Here is a 21,419-nt window from a genome sequence, read left to right as displayed (position 1 = left end):
TATTTAAAGGAATTTTCTATTTTTATTGTTTCACTTTAAGTGATGTTAAAACCACTGCTCCTTTAAAAACTGTTTTTTTTAATGGCACATGTCCCCCAGGGCAGTACCCGAATCTCCATACCCTTTTCATGGCCAATAAGCCTTCAAAAAGGGGACAATTGATTTTCAAAGTTCTAGCGCCATAGACTTGCATTGAGTTCGAGTTTGAATTCAAACTTTTCCATGTTCTAAAGTTTGAATCCGAACCCAACACTGGGGTGTTCGGCATATCACTACTGTTTATACTATAAAATATATTGCATATATCACTCAAGGTTAAAATGTATGTCTCCAATGGGTATTGAGCACAAAACCTCACCATTAGTTTAACGATTCTCCCACCAAAGGAACTAACTAAGAAATCTCCCTAAATCATTTCTTCGTGCTCTCTAGTGATTCACTCAACCAACTGCATCAACTCCTCCCACTGGTCATATGATCATAACATTATCAATGATCCTATAGCCCTGGATCTAGCATCTTGTGTGGTGGTGCCAAAAATGTCAGAATTGCCCCCATTGTCACCACTGCCACCCATAAATACTATTAGGCTTTGATATATCAAGAATGCTGACTTCAGAGAACAGGACTTCATCATTTATGCCCTTTTTATTAATGAACATAGACTATCCTCTCTCTGTCTTAATTGACTTTCTGATAAGGACATTATGAACTGATGATAAAAACATTTTACTGACAAAGAAAAGGAAAACTACTCATTTTGATGCCCCTAAGAAATGTAATTTGTAATAAATGTATAGCAGAGAAAGCCAGATCTTTTGTGTCAGAATGATTAAGGAATTCCATTACTCTGTTAAATTGATTATATACTAGGTTTTCTTTCCTTTGGCTATGGATTTTAACTGCTTGCACAGAGAAATTCTGTAGAGGCTGGTTCATGCCAAAAGTTAAAGGCAATTTATGGGCTTTTTAAAGTATTTTTAAAGATATACTGTATATGTGAAAGTGATCAACTTAATGTAAGTAATCTTGTGAGTCAGTCTCTTCAGACTGACAGCAAGACAACAGACTTTCCATGTGGCAAGTCAATTTTTCCTCAGCAGCAATGCAACAGCTAAACAGAATAGAATGTCTTCTAAACTTTAAGATAACTAGATTTCTCAAATAAAATCTGGGCACACCCTACTGAACACACCCACAAAAACATGCCCCAATATATAGCTATTAATGTTTTAACACCCCTCAAACAATAAGTCAGAAACTTTGGCAAACAAAGGTATCAAGAAGAAAAATGCATCACCCGCTGAACACCTGGAGGCGTGGCCAATAATGTGTGTGTAGGTTCATGGTGTATGGCTTGTAGTGTGGCAGTAAGATAACCCCTAGGATTCTGCAAACATTGCATAATGAGAAATGCTTAGCAAGAAAAAAATGTTATATAATTAGCAAAAACAAGGGAAAAAGGGGTGGTCTGAACAAGAGTAATCAAATGCCCCTATCCATGCTAAACAGCTGTCTGAATACCTGTGCACTGACTGCATCTCCTATGTTCCTGGCTCCTTTTAATTTTCAATCAAAGTTGGTTATGTGGGGTGGTGCCTGCAAGGCCCCCACAGCTAGAAATGTGGCCAATACACTAGGAATTGGCTGAAATTCATGCCTTGTATGAAAAGCCTAGGTGTGGGCACCTTTGCATCTGATGCTTCCTGTGCCTGTAGTTGGTCCATTTCATCAGCGATCCTTTCATGTCCCACAGTCTGACCAGCCTGTCACTGTTGGAGGAATCACAACCAGTACAGGAGTGTACTACCTACCCCAACCAATAGAAAATAAGGAATAGAATGCAGTAGTTGCCCTGCAGACCTAAGGCTCTTTTCACATCCGGCACATTGTAACACGCTCTAACATGTGGTTTTCACATAGAGTGGCTGCAGTGTTATTCATTCTTAATGGCAACGAAACCCACTTTGCCCACACAGTTGCTTTGTATTGTTCAACAACACATTGTGGTGCACTGCATTACAAACAGAGATACATACACTTCTTTGCTGCAATTTTAGTGTGGTAGGCAGCCCATTCAAAGGAATAGGCTGCATTTATGGGCTTACCTTACCTCTATCGTTGACAGACTATCAGAAACTAAATGAGCACAGCATCGATCAAGACCTGTGGTCTGCATTTTTGTTTTTACCACTGTGTGCCAGTATTGTGTAGAGTTACCATGTTGTCACCGTGCCTCTGTCTCCTCTTCCAATCAGTACACTGCAGTACTGACTGCCTCTGCCCCTCCTGCTAACCCCCTCGTCCAGGTCCTACTTATTAACACGCATGTATTATGGTCCCGGAGCAAGACCACATCAACTTACCTCCTGCTCATAAGTTTGTAGAAGCCGGGAGGTGAAAAGCATGGATCACATGAACAATTCAGACTATAAGCGGGCATGGACATCATAGCTACCGAACACAGCCAGCTAATGCAGGCAGTCCTCCTTCCTTTTTCCAGGCAGCCAATGAACAGCAACAGTTCCCAGACCCAGCATAGATTACCACCCTTGTGGGCCCTGACTGTGCAATTCTGTCCTATGTGTTTGTCTGACTGCCCTGGCTGTGTGTTTGCAACCTTTTGGCTTTACACTATAGGGCAGGGGTAGGCAACCTTTGCTCTCCAGCTGTGCTGAAACTACAAATTCCATAAGGCATTGCAAGCCACCGGCATGACTCCCAGAGGCAGAAACATGATGGGATTTGTAGTTTCAGCACAGCTGGAGACTACCCCTGCTATAGGGGCAATTCAGTAAAGGCTTTGGACCACTTTTCTGGCAGTATGGACCTTTAAAAGGTCTTGTGCCAAATTCAGAAAAACAGCTAAATGAGGCTAGGACTGAATCACTGGTTGCTAAGATGCCTTCGCCTGCAAAGCCAATAGCCTCTTGGCAACCAATAACATGACTTAGTAGGCAGAGCCTGATACTGAGGGACTACTTAACCATCAGGTTTGCTCTTCTGATGATTGATAGTAGGCAGTGGGTGGGTTCCATTGCAATAGAAGGCTGACTATTGGCTTTAGAATCCACCAGATTCCTGCTGTCAATCAGTAGCAAAGCGGACCTGATGGGGAACTAGTACCTCAGCATCCCCATCAGGCTCTGCCCCCACTGTCAGCATTACTGGTTGTTAGGGAAGCTGTTGGCTGTAGCTGCTGTAGCATTATGGGGATGCTCAGCACTATCTGCATCACTGGTTGTCAGTAACACTTACCTGACTCATGAGGTGCTTATCCCTGCTGGCCCGTTTTTATTTGAATTATGTACGACTTGTAGTCCATTGATAACTTCCTCCAGGTCCAAACCTCAGTACGAACAGGGCCTGGGAGGAAGAGTCTGCAGGAGCCTAAACATTGCTCATGCAATCCACTGACTACAGTTACAATGCTTTGTAGGCTTCAATGCCAAAAAATTGTTTTTGCAAAAATGGGTGCATTTATTAAATTGTTTTGCAAAACATAGAATGTGCCTTTAAATGACTTTAAAGTACCATTAAACTCCCAATCTTTAATTTAAAAATGAATCCAGATAAAATAAATATACATTGCTCTGTCCAGTATAAGGTCACAAGGGACAGATCACTCTCTATCAACTGTCCATCTACAGGCTTGGAGAAGGGAGGAAGGTGGAGGTAGGAGGGGGGGGTGGTTTGCCTTGCTGTTCCTGTGTGTTTGTGGAGACACACACATCTTGCAAGCACACACAAGGGTGGCTCCATATGACCCTGCAAGGGAAAACAGCCACCCTAAAACAGGATATTGGGGCCAGAGCTCAGTGGACCAGCCGATTCTGCAGGAAGCTAAAACTTTTAAACAACAAGGAGCAACATCCACTGTAAGTGATTTCGTCAGCATTTGAAATAGCTAAAAAACATTTTGACTTTATATCTTTAATCGCGATTCACTTTCTATATTAATCAAAAAAAGCACTTTGCTAAGGGGCGTATAGTTTTGTAGCATTTTTTAAACCATTATAGTAATTCCCTTTATTCATATTTCAAGTCAAGCAGTACAAACCAAAGAACTGTTGTAAAAGAATGACCCTATTTTGGCTTTCCAGGAGAGACTAAACTCATTTTTTTTTTTACGAGTGGAAGGAAACAACAGAGTACAACAAACAGTTTTGCAGAGTATATTTCCGGCTAAAAAGCGTGTTTAACAGCTGCATGTTTTGGCCACTCATAATGTCCTGCCTCTCACTCTTTTTTTTTTTTTTATCTGGTAATAGAGAAGCGTGTTTTTCTGAGAAAGAATGCAGACTCCCTGTGAGTGCAGTCAGAAAGAGCTGGAGTCTTGCTATTTTGACAGTTGCAGTTAGAAGTCATTTCATGTTTTTTCCTTTCCCTGGTTTGTTCTTAGCTTTCATTCTGGGAAAGCCCATACTTGAAATACCATTAAAGAGGTGGAGAATAAAGCTTAATCCCAGACACACAAAGATTTGTGAACATTACCTTCAAAAGTCTCACGCCCCAAAGGAGTGTTTAATCTTACACTGCAACTGACTGGCTGCGGAGAGCCTGTGTGTGTGTATGCAGGAAACCGTTTAAGATGAAGAAAATCCTAGACACGTAATGAAACTGTGTGCATTTCTAGTCCCTACAAAAAACACATGGCAGAGACTTTCACTTATCCTAGCCTAAGAAAAATGATGCACTGAGTGTGGACTGTGCTACAGGAAAGTCCTCCAAACTTGCTGTTCTTTGGTCTGTAGATCTGAAACACTTCTAAGAAAAGTATGTCGGTGCTTGGCGTTTCGTCCAAGTTAAGACAGCCAGCTGTAGGATCAAAGCCAATTCATACTGCTCTACCTATACCACATGTGGGCAAGACCATGTCACACCAGTATCCGTCAAGGTCCCTGGAGCTGACAAACCCAGCGAAGTCATTCACATCTTGTCAATTCGTGCTAAAACGATCCTGTGATTTTGAAGAGAAGAAACTTATTCATGGCAATGTCAGGGAGACAGAAGATAGAAAGGTTAGTAAATATTCAAATGCAGATTTTTTTTTTTCTTTTAAGCTACTATGCTGTATGTTCTTTCAATCTTTTTTTCCCCCTGTTAATATACATGCATGGTGAATTCTTTTTTATCCTACTATTTAGATTCCATAATCTGAAATAAACACCCAGCAAGCACAGGGGCAGTCACCATGACAATGGCTACAAAATTTTGTAACAAACATGCTGCACATATCTGCAGTGGCAACGGTGGACTAGAATGTAAATTGCATTTGAAATCATAATAACTCAATCTATGATCAATCATAATGCGAAGACTTGTAAAAAGACAAAGTATTTGATCTTGTTACCAGTTGCACTAAAGTCTGTGTCATTGGTTTTATCTATTAAGTGGAAATAGCAAACTTAGCTTTATATAATACTGAGTTTGTGTTTTTATGCAATTGAGCCTGCAGTGGCAACATATGTGCTTTCCACTGCCTGGTGGGATAGCCCCGGGGGATGATTTGCAAAATGGGGAGATATTTGGCAATTATGTTTTATGCAAAAGCAGTTGCTCACTAAAGACACTGCTTGGAGCAGCACAGTGTGGTCCCCTGTCCAGGAGTTTCTTCCCCAAGGACAGGGAGCTTTAGGCTGACATTTCACCTGCTGTGCCATCACAGGGGAAAAAAAAACATCTATTATAACACAGTGCAGTAACATATAGCCTTGCTCTACGAAAGCTATTATACCTGAAAAGATGATGGCATTATGGTGATATACAAATAGGTCCAATCATCCCCCCCCCCCATTTAAAGTGGAAACCAAACTTGAAAAAATGTTCTTTAAGTTTGTGCATTTTATATATGTAGCTTATACCAAGACAAATATAAAAAACATGGAATTTCAGGCAAAAATAAAAATCATGTTTTACTAAACCTATCCTCATGGAAAAGATCATTACAATAAACCTCCAATGAGAACACTTTTACATTTCATTTTTTGTTTTGGATATATAAATATAGGGATTAACACATATAGCTGCTTGTTATTCTTACTAATACAAAGACAAAATGGCAATAAAAGCACTTTGCTTAGCAGAGTGGAGAAGAGCAAGAATGTTCTTCTGGAATGTTTTATTGCTGTGCATCTCATGTTGAGATCTTCTGCTGTCTCATGAGACAGGATGTAGTGAGAAATCTCACCAGTGGGGACAGACTTAGCAATACAAAGCTGAAAGTAGTTCTGATTTATCCCTGTGCTATCCAAAAGTGAAAAATGAACTGGCTGGAGCACTATGCCAAGTATATTTTAAAATACTGCTGATATAACTGCTTGAGATTTATACTATATTATATTTACACTTTTCTCAATCCCATTGGCCTTTAGAGCATTTCTCCTTACTGTCAGTTTAAATATTTTCAGCTTGCAGGAGTAGAATACTCAGGGAACGTTGACAGAGTGATGATGCTCATTCTAAGGCTGGGCACACACCTTACAACCATCGCAAGACTTTTGTCTTGTGATGGTTGTAAGGTAATTAAAAAAACGTACGATCTGCCTATCTTGGACAGGCAGATCGTACTTGCGATGATCGCAAGCCCGCCCTGCTGAGGGGCGGGCTTCCGATGACCGCAATGCCGAACGGGTAGTGTGCGCACACCGGCCCGTGCGACATTTATTTTGCAAACATGCCACAAACCAGCCGAACATTGTACGATGGTCGGCTGGTTTTCAAACAGGTTCGTAAGGTAAAAGTCGTGCAACCTTACAGTAGCAGAGGTCGCACGGCTCCCACACACCTTACGATAATCGTACGATGGCGGGATTTCCCGCGATTATCATACGATTATCGTACGGTGTGTGGGCACCTTAAGTCCACTGGTCAGGCAAGTGACTCAACTGCACTTTAGCTGATGTTGTCTCTGTAGTCTGCATGATATCTCTAATTGTGCTTCTGTATCTTACTTGTTGTGTTCCACGCATTGTGGCCTGCAGCCTACCAGTTTCTGTCTATATTTAGTTGTGTTGCTGAAGATGCTGCCACTAAAGGAAGTTCTTGGGACTTGGTAAAGTGCTCTGCATTTGGCTAAATGGACACCAATATCCTGATTCCCAACAGCTCCCTCTATTGATCGACCAGCTTTTTCATAAGCAAAGAAGGGTGAAAACAAATGTCAAGAGGCTGCAGGCCACGATGGGGAGAGAACACTGAGATCTTTTCGAATGAGGTACAGAGTTCCCTTTAGATTTTTTTATGAAGTCTTCAGGGACAATGACAGCGAAGAGCTCTGCAATTGATGCTTTTTTTCGGTCTCCAATCAGAATTCAGTAATTAACTGTTTAATATTTTTTTTTAAAGTGATGAAATCTAAGCTGTAAAGCTATTTTTTTTGTTGCCACCTTTTTATTATTATTATTAAACTTATTTTTCATGAAGTGTTAAGCAAAGTGGCATCTAAATATTACTTTGCTTGAAGCTGAACTCAAGGCACAAAGCTAAATACACATATGGGAACTGTTTTACCTGCCAAAAGAAAATTTGCATTTCTCTCAATCCAGTCCTGAATTTGTAGTTTTGCAACTGAGCACAACCATACTTGCTGCAGTTTAGTTACACTTCAGGTCCCCTCCCCACCCTGTGACTAGACTGTGAAAGGAGAAGCAGCATACCGATGAGCTCATCCCTCTTTCAGTCTAGTTTCTCCTCCATTGCATTCATTTGTGTATATAATATCTGCCTGGAGTTCTGCTTTGATGGCTGCCCAACCCAAATTATAGGTACCTGAACTAAAAGCCATTAACAAGCATTCACAGTGATATATGTAAAATTTCCATTCATTTGACAGAATGTGTTTTAGCATCTGCTGGTGGAATGCTACTCCTAATATGAGGTGATAAATTAGGCTGGGAAAAGGATGATGATGTTCATGTTTCCTTCTGAGGGATTACTGACCCAGAAGCCACCTGTAGCTCAAACATTTTTTTTCTGCTACAATTTGAAGCAATTATTTGTCATTTAGAATAATGAATTGTGTCGTATATGGCTTCAAAAAGCACACACTCTTGAAGGGTAAGTATATTGCCTTGTAGGATGCTGTGCACAGTTCATGCACACTGACGCAAAACATTGCAAATTCTGGTTAGAGGTTTGTTTGCAAAGTGCAGTCGTAAATAACCAGAAGCATTTGGAGCCACATGGACTTGAGTTCCACTGACAATACTGCATAGCACACCTACAAACTGAAGAGTTTGTTCAATTACTTTTTGCTGAGGTAAACAATAGAATTCAAAATAACCCTTTAAGAAATGAAGTATTTCAAATGTCCATATTCTGAAAATAAAGGCTACAGAGATTTATTGGGCATCAGGAAAACTCAAATGATCAGTTGGAATACAGGGTATAACAACATTCTTTATCTTTATGCATTTGAATATCTCCAAGTAAATGTAGCATGTATAATATATTTGATTGTGCTGCTTTTGTACAGTGTATGTAATGAGAATGGCAACAACACATTTCCTGGAAATATATTCAGATGGAGCCCATTGGCTGACATGGAAATGTTAACCAGTTGCCTTTTTGTGAGAGCTTTGTGTCACAATGTAAAAAGTCGGTGGCATCTTAGTATAGGTCCTAGTTAAGGTGTCCTAATGAAGAGCCACATTTTCTTTTGTATTAACAACCTAAATTGCCATTTTGGCTTAAAGGAGAACTATGGGGTTATTTTTTTTTCCCGTTAGTTCTCCTAAGGGTAACGGGAGGACACAAACTAGCGCCCTCCCGTCACCCTAAGCTCAGTATACCACGAGCTACAGCTTGCTGTATACTGAGTCACCCCAGCTGAAACGGGTCCCGAAAATTATGTCTGGATCCGCCGAGCTGCATGAGTGACAGCTGGCTCTGCCTATCTAGAGGCAGAGCCAGCTGTACCCTCCCCTGTCCGCTCCACCAGTCAGCGCTGGAGGATCGGAGTGGGGAGGGGGAATCCAGTCCCTCCCCTGTCACGGCTCTGTGCCGTGACAGGATCGAGAAGTGAGCGAACGCCAGTATGTGTTCGCTCACTTCCCGATCTACTCAGCCGACCTGTGACAGTCTCATTGTCACAGGTCGACTAGAACTATGAGGATGAGTGAAAAGCACTCACCTCATAGTTCTCCTTTAATGTATTATATGTCTGATGTATATAGTATATTTCAGCAGAAGTGATTGGTCCTAATGCTACAATAATATCCAACCTGACAGTGGCATCACAAAGCTTACAACAAAATTTAGTTGGTGCAATATGGGCAATCAAAAGTGATTTCAAAGAGAGCCCCACACAAATATTTTATGCTAACAACAAAACCCTCATCCCATTTTTGAAACACGGGGGATGGTACAGGGGCTATTTTGCTGGCCTATGGCAGAGTCATTTAGAAAGCAGTTAATAAGTCCTTAACCCAAGCCCACTGAAACACTGTACATCATACCAGACCATTTCAGTGGTATTCAAGCCTAGGTTTCTGACCTTGCAATTCAAAAATATGGAATTTCTTCCATTTGAGCCACTCTGTTATGAATTTCTTGCAGGTGAAGATTCAGACAATTTTATGGGGTGCTATGCTAGTGCTGGGAGTATACGTGGGGAGCTATGTCCCCTTGCCCTGAATGTTATAATAAAAGCAGATATAACATAGTGAGAAATGCTTAGTCAGAAAATAAAAGATGAAATATTATATCAAAACCATTCAGAGTGTAATAAGAACACAGACTGTAATCTCTTTTATGGGCATTGAAGTGTACAGAGTGCAGTGGTCACAAGTATGTAAAAGTGTTCTTTACATTGCTGGTCAGCAAGTGCAAAAATATGCTCCATAGCTGGTGTCAGTGGGCATACAAATAAACCATAGTTTCCAATATTGGAAAATAATTAGGACACATCACACCTTGAAGCAGTTGAGAAAACTGTGGTGCACTACAGAGTGCACCTGGCACCCACCTTGAAGGGAATGAGAAGAAAAGTGCATGATCAATAAAGTGGGTGCTGCTTCACATTGTATGGATTGTAGTGTGTTCCTGACTACTTTCCTATTGTTTAGACAAATATGGCCTGCGGGTACGCTGAAAGATTGTGCAATGTAATACATACTTTGTATGGCAGCTGCTGTTTGGGGGTTATAGGACAATTGTGGCGTATGATTGTTACATTCAGTTTTCAAGATCTTTCAAACATTTTCTCTTAACTGTATTAGTTTAGTTTTCTAACAAGATGATTCCAGTCTAGACATTACAAGGTTAAATCTGATAGCTGATGTGTGAAGGCATGTTTCAAGGTCACAATTCAAGTTTCTTTATTTTTGAATTCAAGGACGCTGTTGCTTTCTGCTTCTCTAGAACTGTGGTCATAACCAATCATAGCTACGATCTATTCTTTAATTGCTTTTAAATATTATGACACAACATACGTAGAACTTTGATAACCAGTTCAAACTGCTGAAATACTGGAATATTAAAATCATTTTAATTTTCTACATTTAAATTATATATTGTGGGATGGGAAAAATAGGGGACAACCTGTTTTCATCAGTATAATATGGTACCAACATTTAGCAAAGAAATGTTGTTACCAAGATCAATACTCATCCCTCCTTATCACTGTATTCATCCAGTAAATTTCAAGGTAAGGAGTGAGCAAGAAGTATGCTGACTTCCCTATAGTTCCTATATTGTGAGCCAAAGTTATATAATTTGGGAATATTTATCCAACATTTGGGGCATTTCGTGAAGAAAAGCTATGTAGGCTTTTTGTCTCTGTGGATCAATAAATAGCATTATTTGATTGTTGGGGTATTCCAGCCCAGTATGTGAAGAAAGAGAATGCGGATGTCGGACATTTGCAAGTGGTAATGCTGTAGAGGAAGGCAAATGAAGGTAAAGAAGGTGAAGGGTTCTTTCTACTGGGAAATGGAGGTAAAAAGGGGAGGGGGAGGTGTGAGGTTGTCTAAACTAGGGAAGAGGAGAAGACTAGGATTGTCTTGGTGAGGTGGGCCCACACAAGTCTAGGCAGGGGGAAAGCTGTGGTTAGAGTTTGTGGAGAGGGGGAGGCAGGAGAGGGAGCTGGGTTCTGGCTTGTTGTGGAGAGCTAAGAGGGGAGTCTCTAGAGGGAGGATAATATAAGGTACCCCTTAGGCCATTCCAGACAGCTCTTAGTGGGAACCTACCTGGGGTAAAGAGTCAGAATATGGTGACATGGGGCAGTTTAATGAACAGCACCACCATGTTTAGATAGTGGTGTTTGAAGGGGTGTCAGGGTTAGTGAGGGTTCTGAGCAGGTTTCAAAGATATAATTAACCTTAAGCAGATTTTGTGACATTTCTAATAGAACATTACCGTTGAAGCAAATAAAACACTTGGACAGGCTTTCTAAACATCCTGATTAGGTGAGAGAGGTATAGTCTTCCTCCTTTGTAAGAATGCTAGGAAAAGCAAGGGTATCCAGCTAGATAAGGTAGTTAGATAACCATTATTCATGGTAGCATACAGTAATGGGTTTTCTAATGTTCTGAAAGGTCCCATAGCCAATAATTACTCCTGGGGCTAGGAGGATAATAATAATAAAGTATAGCTGGTAGCAATCAACCCTCTAATGGGGGTGCACCAAGATATGCCCATACTGAAGGACTAGGGTCTTTAGAGTTCCCTCAGAACAACACAACTATCAATAGCAATTAAAATAATGCATACCCCAAACAAGAGGTACAACAGCATAATGTACTTCAAGGCATGTACGTAAAATCAGCCTGATATAGGCTCAGCCGTTGATGGGGATAGAGGCGGGCTACCCTAAGGAAAGTAGTGGGCTCAGGTATTGTATCTTCTCAAGGATAATCTCAAGTTTGAGAGAGACACATGAAGTGTTGGAGCTATTAGTAGCTCAAATGTAATGGTTAGATGCAGTTTAGGCTCCATGTGTCCCACTCCAAGTCCCAGGTAAGGGACAGGGGTGCTCCAGTTTCCGAATCTTGAATTGATTATATTTTTGTGCTTGGTTAGCACTTTGTTTAATTCACACAATGATGTGTGCAATACTTTTATGACTTGCTATAATTAGATTAATCATAACAACATCACACAGAAGATGCATTTAAAAATGATCAACAAACAGCTTAAAATGTGATTCCTATGAATTTTCCACAGATTTGAAAGAGCTTGTCACATATTGTCCACCCAAGATACTAGTGAAAGTTTGGCCAGACACTGTGTGAGTCATGTTATCTTTTAGTCCACACCCTCAGTGACTGAGGATTCCCTCTACACTGCTCATAATCTAGATTTCCCACACATCAGTCCAACAGGCTATTGCAAAACCTGTCTTGAGTATACGAACAGAACACTGCAATAAAGCCCTACGTCTTCATAATAATGATATTTTCAGTGCAGCAATGATTGTTATTATTTAGCAAATGACTATACTGGAGTTGATAAAAGCAGATGTTAACAGAATGCTTGTAAAAACACAATGAAGGGATTTTATTAAAACTGGAGCAGATAACTGGTTGGACATAATCTTTATGAGTAATTTCCACCTGGAATGTATAAAACAGGCTGCTATAGAATCTATTACTATTTCGGATCATACTACTATTTCACTCGTCCCGGGAACATGCGTTCATGCGCATTTGTCATGTGACCCCATTGATTTCAATGGGGTCATATCTGCATGGCAGAAAGGCTTCTACATCTTTTTGTGCGACGCATTTTTCTGCCGTGTTTGTGTGCATACGCAGAAACGCGGCACAAAACCGCACGATTTGCCGAGCGTGTTTGGGGTGCCATTAGAAAAGACTGCCACTGCAACCCTATTCCATGTTTGTGTGCAATTATGCAAACTTGAGATCGCGCACAGAAACGTGCAAATCACTACACGTTGTTGGATTGACCAGGTGTGAGCCATGCCTAAAATCTGTAAATGTACTTCTTTAATAAGCTCATCCCTCACAGTTATTACCTCCTGTATCATTTGCCCCTCCTTATAGATTGCAGGGTCCTTCTAATCCTTTTGTATTGTATTGTAATTGTACTGTCTTCCCATATGTTGTAAAGTGTTGCGCAAACTGTTGGCACTGTATAAATCCTGTATTATAATAATAATACTCTGGAATCTGACTATGCCCCCTGGTCATGATCTGCAATAGCTGTTTGTGTGGGCTTAGGCTGAGGGTAATTCCAGCTTGGTGATCACTCACTTGGACATTCATAATACACACATCCATAATGTCATATATAATGGTGCAGCCAAGAATTTATGAATTGTGCAATATCAACACACATATACTGTATAAAGACTGGCAAAGCACATTGATCTATTTAGTCAGTACTTGGTATGATGAGCTTGCTTATTATGCTGATGGCTATACAAATACAGTTTTTGCTATATGCCAGCAACAGAGATAGCAGCTTAATAATATTTTGTGGCCATAACAAGAACTCTGGTTATAGTTTATAACTTCTCTTGTATTCACTCACTCAACAGAGACCGCATGTGCATAATTTTCATGGCTCTGCAACACAGAACATAAAAATTCAACAATGATCTGTTAAAGGTCAAAGAAGAAAAATTATATTCATTTAGTGTAGTTTTCCATTCACAGCACTGGCACAGCTGCAGTATCTGTGGTTATTGCTTTATGATGATGTGAGAGAGCAATGCTCTGTGTTTACATAGATCAGAATCTGTGTGTGTTTGTACAGTAGAGCATTGAGGAACACTGTTGATGATACATTCAAACTGTATGTGCAGGTATCACAGTACAACAATTGTCCTGGAGAATAACAGCATTCCTCACTTGACCGGCCATTCAGGATGTGAACCAGAGGAAATCTCTTTGAAAACAATAGCCCATTGACAGCTTAAAGTTTCGTGCGTGAAAGAATGTATTTATATATTAAGAGAAGTGTCCAAGTTACAAAATAGCAGATTCTTCCTGTGTCTCTAGGCGTGGGATATCATTCATTACGTTGTGTTTGCAGATCCGGTGATTTAAAAAAAATTTTTTTCCTTTTGTCTACAGCATTGAACTACCATTCGCAGGTAGTCATAAAAAAAGGAAAAGGTATATTTAAAGTGGAAGTGAAGGGGAAAATATAAAAACAATTAGTGGGAGGCAGTGTTTTTTAGCAAAATATTTTTTTTGTGTGTACACTGTACAGCATATGCTGGGCATGCAGAGATGTTCTATCATCAGTGGCCACCCAATGGCCAAAGAGGACTTCCGAGAATCTGGAAGCGTCAGCGGCGGAGAAGTCATTGGCGGGGGACAGTGCTGAGGACCGAAGATCAATTCAACAGCACTGAAGGGCAAGTTTTTAAGGTGAGTGCGCCCTTATGTGCAAGTATGCTGTGTAAAAGTGCACACGAGCTGCAAAATACAAAAACGCAGCACAAAAGGAAAAACAAATTTCAAGCGGTTTACTTCCGCTTTAAGGGATTTTTCTTCACATATGTTTGGTTATGGGGGTTTTCATGTATTCATACTGCAGGTAGTTGGCATTGCCCTAGCCACCCCTAATTATGCTATCAATTATGCTGCATGATTTATTACCTTAAATCTGAGTATCTGAATGTGCTTTTGGAGGAAGCATAATTGTCTGCATTAAATGCAGAAATGGTCAAGCTGTGTGTGTGTCACAGAGCATATCAAGTCTCTGGGCCTTGCTTTCTCTACTGCTGTTCAACTAGGTTATATCCCAGCCCCCACCCTGTGATTGGACAGTAAAAGAGAAGCAGCAGACTAATAAGCTATTCTCTATCACTCTTTTCTCTCTTCATATCAGGATATTTCTTCTTACATTTCTACGCTACAGAACAAATGCTCCTTGTGCTGCTTCTCCCTCTTACAGGTTAAACTGTACTCTACAGAGGATCGAAAAGGGCTGATACCAGGTTGCTTTAAAAATAAATAAACTTATTATTTTACCCCAACACATACCTGCATAATTTTGTGTTTTTTGAAAAAAGGAAAGAAAATGGGAAGGTAAAGCTGACCGATTCCTATGAAACAGCTGCAACGCTAACCATTGGTGGCCCTGTCTTCCCCACCTGGCTCGACAAACTTAAGCAGAAAAAAATGGAGGAAGCTAGGTAGATAATTGTCAGCCAAACAGTGACTGCAGCCAATACGCAATCAGCAGTCACTGTTTGGGTATACTGACAGTTGTAGGCATCGGCTGTCATACTATAATAGCCAGTGTTGAACAAGAAAAAACATACGTCGGCTTTAGGAAGAAAGCTATCTTGAGTTAACTGTATCCATTCAACATAGAAAACGTCCTCAGTAATTTTCAGGTAGGAAAATTGTAGTGTCTGCTAACAGTAGTGTGAACTTTTATTTTCGGGGAAACACGGTAGTTGTTTTTGATCATGCAATCAAAGCCTAGTTGAAAAAATCCCTTTTATGTTGTGAGTGCTGCCTTCCTTCTGCCCATCACTTTCAATGACTTCCTAGATTCCCAGTGTGCTTTGCATCTCTTTCCCTGCTGCTTGACAAGATACAATCTCAATATCTCAAAACTGCATTGCTTCCAATTATGATTTTACATTGTGAGAAGTTCAGACAGCAGGCATAGTTAGAATGGTGAGACAAGGAAGGGCTGTGAAATTGAGTGAAATTGTGTCAGTGCATTGAACAAGTTCATCCTATGGGCATATTCATTAAGCAAGTTTACAAACTTCTAGATCAATATGGTTGATAGGTGTTGGAGCTTTTGGAAATTCAATATAGAAATACAGATTTATTTAATGTTTTTGATCAAAGATACCATTTTAAGCATTAGATTAAACCAATCAAAAGTTTGCAGGAAAAAAAAGGATGTCCTGAACTTATCCCCCACATCAGTCCTACTGCTGCTGGAGTTCACCACAAATGGTCCAAAGGTGGCCAAGCAAAGTTCCAGAAAAACACTTACTGTAAAGCTGTATTCAACCACTGTTCATTTATCTGTTGCACTCCTTTATTGAGATGAAACTGATACCATTTACTGTTGTCAGATCAGAAAGCAGGACACAGTTCAGAATAAATACATGGACACTAAAAGGCTTTGGGGTTGCGACAGGCTACAAACTCATTCAAAATGTTGTTTTTGGATGCATTGCTTGGCAGTGATACCTTGTAAACACTAACTCATCACTCAGCCTGCATTTCAGATGTGTGCTGGCTACTTTCTAGTACTCTGAAATACAAGATTTGCACTTGAAATACAGATTCATAAGTAAAAGCATTTATGTGTGTCCAGTGTTGAGTCAAACTTAAGTACATGAAAATAAGAATTTGCATATCACAGAAAAGCTTTTGTGGAATATTGTTTTTGGTTGCACTTCTTAAACTAAACTTGTGTCCAGATATGTGACCCTGAAATTACTGTCCAGCCAACATGTTTGATAAAGAATGCAGTAAGAACCAGAGGCTAAACTGTTTTCCAAAAGGGCATATCCAACCACTGTGGGCAACACCATCATCTATTTGCTAGTTTTTATCCAGGTTTGAAACTGCCTAGTTCCTGAACATAAGGTATGCCCCTGTCACAGTTCAACTGCAGACTTGCAGCCGAACTGTTACTTGTAGTTCTACAAGTATATACATATCTCTTACCCCTGGTTCTGCAGGGCTGTGCTGGTGCTTGTAGTCCCCCAGGCATGTGCCCTGAACTTGACTCACTCTTGCAGCTGTCTGCAAGCGTTAGGCGTCGGCCGACCTCTCCTGCTTTTTCTTATGCAGCTTTTCGGCCAATCAGTGCAGTCCGCTTGTGGCCAATCCTGCGGATCCTCCCTCTTCCTGTCTCTATTTAAACCCAGGGCAGCGAATGGCATGCTGCCCCAGCAACGCTTTCCCAAGCTAGTTGCCGAGTCCCCCATTTGCGATTGACCCTGAATTCCTGGAAGTTTTCCCATGTACCGAACCTTTGGCTTGTCCTTGGAAACCCCTATCTACAGTCTGCCCTGGGCTGCGCTTTGTCCTTGGATATCCCTGTCTACAGTCTGCCCTGTGGTTCGCTTTGTCCTTGGATATCCCTGTCTACAATCTGCCCTGTGCTTTGCTTTGCCCTTGGAAATCCTTGTCTACAGTCTGCAGCCCTGTGCTTTGCTTTGTCCTTTGATATCCCTGTCTACAGTCTGCCCTGTGCTTCGCTTTGTCCTTGGATATCTCTGTTTTGGCAGTGATACCTTGTAAACACTAACTCATCACTCAGCCTGCATTTCAGATGTGTGCTGGCTACTTTCTAGTACTCTGAAATACAAGATTTGCACTTGAAATACAGATTCATAAGTAAAAGCATTTATGTGTGTCCAGTGTTGAGTCAAACTTAAGTACATGAAAATAAGAATTTGCATATCACAGAAAAGCTTTTGTGGAATATTGTTTTTGGTTGCACTTCTTAAACTAAACTTGTGTCCAGATATGTGACCCTGAAATTACTGTCCAGCCAACATGTTTGATAAAGAATGCAGTAAGAACCAGAGGCTAAACTGTTTTCCAAAAGGGCATATCCAACCACTGTGGGCAACACCATCATCTATTTGCTAGTTTTTATCCAGGTTTGAAACTGCCTAGTTCCTGAACATAAGGTATGCCCCTGTCACAGTTCAACTGCAGACTTGCAGCCGAACTGTTACTTGTAGTTCTACAAGTATATACATATCTCTTACCCCTGGTTCTGCAGGGCTGTGCTGGTGCTTGTAGTCCCCCAGGCATGTGCCCTGAACTTGACTCACTCTTGCAGCTGTCTGCAAGCGTTAGGCGTCGGCCGACCTCTCCTGCTTTTTCTTATGCAGCTTTTCGGCCAATCAGTGCAGTCCGCTTGTGGCCAATCCTGCGGATCCTCCCTCTTCCTGTCTCTATTTAAACCCAGGGCAGCGAATGGCATGCTGCCCGAGCAACGCTTTCCCAAGCTAGTTGCCGAGTCCCCCATTTGCGATTGACCCTGAATTCCTGGAAGTTTTCCCATGTACCGAACCTTTGGCTTGTCCTTGGAAACCCCTATCTACAGTCTGCCCTGGGCTGCGCTTTGTCCTTGGATATCCCTGTCTACAGTCTGCCCTGTGGTTCGCTTTGTCCTTGGATATCCCTGTCTACAATCTGCCCTGTGCTTTGCTTTGCCCTTGGAAATCCTTGTCTACAGTCTGCAGCCCTGTGCTTTGCTTTGTCCTTTGATATCCCTGTCTACAGTCTGCCCTGTGCTTCGCTTTGTCCTTGGATATCTCTGTCTACAGTCTGCCCTGTGCTGCGCTTTGTCCTTGGATATCCCTGTCTACTTTGATTCGTAACCTATACCTGTTAGGTGAGTTGGGTGGACCTAGGGATTGTGACTTGGGGTCAGCACGCAGCCAAGCCCATCTCCACCATCTCTGGTGAACACCGGCTGGCCCTTAGATTCTACATCCTGGGGGACCCCATGCCACCTACTCAGCATCCCATGCCACCTAAACAGCATTGCAGCACCCTGCCTTGTATTTGAACTTTCAGCTTAAGCTGACTTCCACTGCCTCATTCAGTTCTTCAGCTCCATTCCCTGCTTGTACTCCAGCTCTGGGAGTTGTCAGCCTACACTGCTTGGACCCTTCTCTCTAAGTGTACCTGCCAGTGTAGTAGAAAGGTTCCACATACCTGACTCCAGTTCATACCCGTGAGTTACGATCCATGACAACCCCTTATTTGGCATACCTACCAACTTTCTGAGATGAAAAAGGACACCTCTTAGCACAAAGTATATAGGCATAGAAGAAGTCCCTGCCACTCTGCAGTTACGCAAAACATAAAGACTTAACATGCAAAAATCCTGGATTTTAATCATAGCAAATGCAATCATTTAGAGGTGGGATGAAAGGTTTGCATTTTATAAAGAGATTTATACTTTAGACCAAAAAGAGTAGGAAAAGGGGCAGAGAGATTTGGTTTCAAAAGAGGTACAGTCCCTCTGGGTGAGGGACAGTTGGGAGCTATGCTTTGAAATGGTTTTCTTCGCTTTGCAGTAGTCAAGTTAAGGAGGTTGTATGTGGGTTGTGAGACCAGGCTCCTGCATCACAATTTGCAAAGGAAACCACTGGATGGTCAAAGATTCACATAGTGACATGACTACAAAGCAGAACTCCAGGAAATACATTATTTGCAAACTTACATTGGTCTAGCTTGGCTCAATGTAAGTATGCACATCTAATATCCAGAGGGCTGCCAGGAATTCTGAAAATCAATGTAGCAGTCTGGGCTGCATACAGTGATAGACATGATCTTGCGGCTACAACTCGAGCAACTTCCCCTCTTCACCCAAAGCACTCACTTGAGTCATCTATGTCACTCACTTGACATCTATGCCATTCAGAGAATACCTTGTATTTTTTTTAATGAACAAAGATTGGACAGGGTGATCTTCAACACCCCCCCGCACTCCACCCTGTCCGGCGCTCTATGAATAGCTATGGCGTCCAGCAAGCTACTCCATGTGCACAGGGTGCAGAGGAGACGCTGCTAGAGTTGCAGCCATAGTAATTACTGTATGTAGCACAGATTTCCAGCATCCCCAGCACCCCATGGATTTCAGACATAGATACTTACATTGAGCCAAGTATGTTTCTGAAAAAAAACTACTTCCTGTAAACCCGCTTTAAGTACAGGGCACCTAAACTGAGCAATAATGAGCATGCATCGCTGATATATGCTGGCTGCTTTTAGACACTTGATATCAACCTAAAAGTCAACAGCGCACATACATAATAGTCTAGCGTATTAACTGCACAATAATATTTTATTACATGATTTAAATGGTAACAATTTATCCACTGAAATAATGACGCAATGTAACTGGCTAGTTGTCGGGTTAGAATAAGCATAGTCTTTAATGAATATCTGGGTTTGTTCTTTTTCCAGAAATGCTCATTTTCAAGTCAATTCTTGTTAGGACAATATGTTGTTTAAAGAACGTATTTGAAATGTACTGATCTCTTAGGTATGTCTGACCCTCATATTTACATTTCTTTACAACTCTGTGCAAACATTGCAGATGGATAGAAATGGTAACATAGATTTATGATGGCTGATACATTGCAGTTTCAGCTAGAGGTGGTGAAATCCATGCTGAAACGGGAAAGACAAACGTGTTAACATGCCAACATATTCCTTCTCTTTGCCTTACAGTGATTTGAACTAATCCAATTGGCTTCATGCATCTGTTTCAAAGACAGAAAATTACTGCCAATTACAGCCATCCAAATGTTAACATGTTTAGGAAACTTGTTAGATATTGTGTACTTTCTGTTTCCCTGAAAATAAGACCTACCCCGAAAGTAAGACCTAGCACTATTTGTAGAGATTCCTGTAATATAAGACCTACCCCAAAAATAAGACCTAGTTCGGTGGTAGGGGGCGCACATGTATTGCTGCATCCAAGCAGTCAGCCAGTGGTCCAAGAGTAACATTCAATTATATGAGCAGCTTGTCTCCTGAAGTCTGCATGTATAAAACATGTCAAGGACCGCAAAACATTTAATTAATACACGGCGGGGACTGACCGCTGCGCCACAGCTCCCGCCCGCCCGCACACACACCTGTCCGCCTCGGCTTTTACGGTACATAGTGCTGCCGCTGAAAACTAAATTTACCAGCAGACAGCGGCACAGCGCGGCATGGCCAGTGGGGTCAGGGTGAGGTGAGGGAACTTCTGACTGGAGGTCCGTGCAACGAGGTGGCTCCCTGGACGGCATCAGAGAGGAGAGCTCCAGGACAGCTTCAGCCTGCAGGTACTGTGACACTGTGTGTGACAGTATTTTTTCATTTTGTTGCACATAAAAAAAAATAAGACATCCCCCGAAAATAAGACCTGGTGTGTTTTTCGGAGAAACATGGTAACATTTTAATTCAGATTCCCTGTGTGGAACAGTCAGCTATGAGTCCACAGTAAATGATACAAGACACTTCTGAGGAAATTGTGGGATTGTAGCTGATAGAAAGGAAGAAACTGACTTGGGGAATTCACCAGAGCAGCTTAGGTAGAAGCTCTTGATAGCTTTTATTAATGGGACTGATAACTGAAAACATAATAAGAAATGATAATTGAAATTGAAATAAAAAAGTGATAAACAAGTAAAAGATAATAAGATAAATTAAAAAATTAAAAAGTGATAAATAAGTAAAATTAAGAAAAAAATAAAATAAAAATAAAACCAACCCTGCCACTCCCACCATCTGGTTGCCTTTCTCGATTGGGGGGGGCGCAATGAGGAACTGGTCTTGGGGCAGCAGAGAGAGTAAATCTGGCCCTGTCTTTAGGTACAGTATATTCTGGCAAACTAACATCTCTAGTCAGCCAGTTATACTTTTTGTTTGTCATTAACCTATGTCCTGAGACTCAGGAAGGATACTTAACACCCACTCTACACTGTAAGTAAAGTAGAGAAGCTACAT

At 41.2% G+C, this 21,419-nt stretch overlaps 1 protein-coding gene across 2 annotated transcripts in view; it reads left to right on the top strand.

Annotated features, from left to right (window-relative positions):
• Nucleotides 1-4,778: 4,778 nt before the first annotated feature.
• Nucleotides 4,779-21,419, top strand: part of NAV3 (neuron navigator 3) — a 269,901-nt gene continuing 253,260 nt past the window's right edge. For both annotated transcript variants that reach the window (XM_018572850.1, XM_018572842.1), the window contains exon 1: nt 4,779-5,021. In XM_018572850.1, the coding sequence (XP_018428352.1) occupies nt 4,779-5,021 (243 nt within the window). The remainder of the gene's footprint in view (nt 5,022-21,419) is intronic.

Source organism: Nanorana parkeri, unplaced genomic scaffold (assembly GCF_000935625.1).
Source record: "Nanorana parkeri isolate BGI_ZX_2015 unplaced genomic scaffold, ASM93562v1 scaffold45, whole genome shotgun sequence".
NCBI classification, from domain to species: domain Eukaryota; kingdom Metazoa; phylum Chordata; class Amphibia; order Anura; family Dicroglossidae; genus Nanorana; species Nanorana parkeri.
The sequence above is the reverse complement of the archived record's forward strand: the minus strand, read 5'-3'. Positions and strand labels throughout refer to the sequence as shown.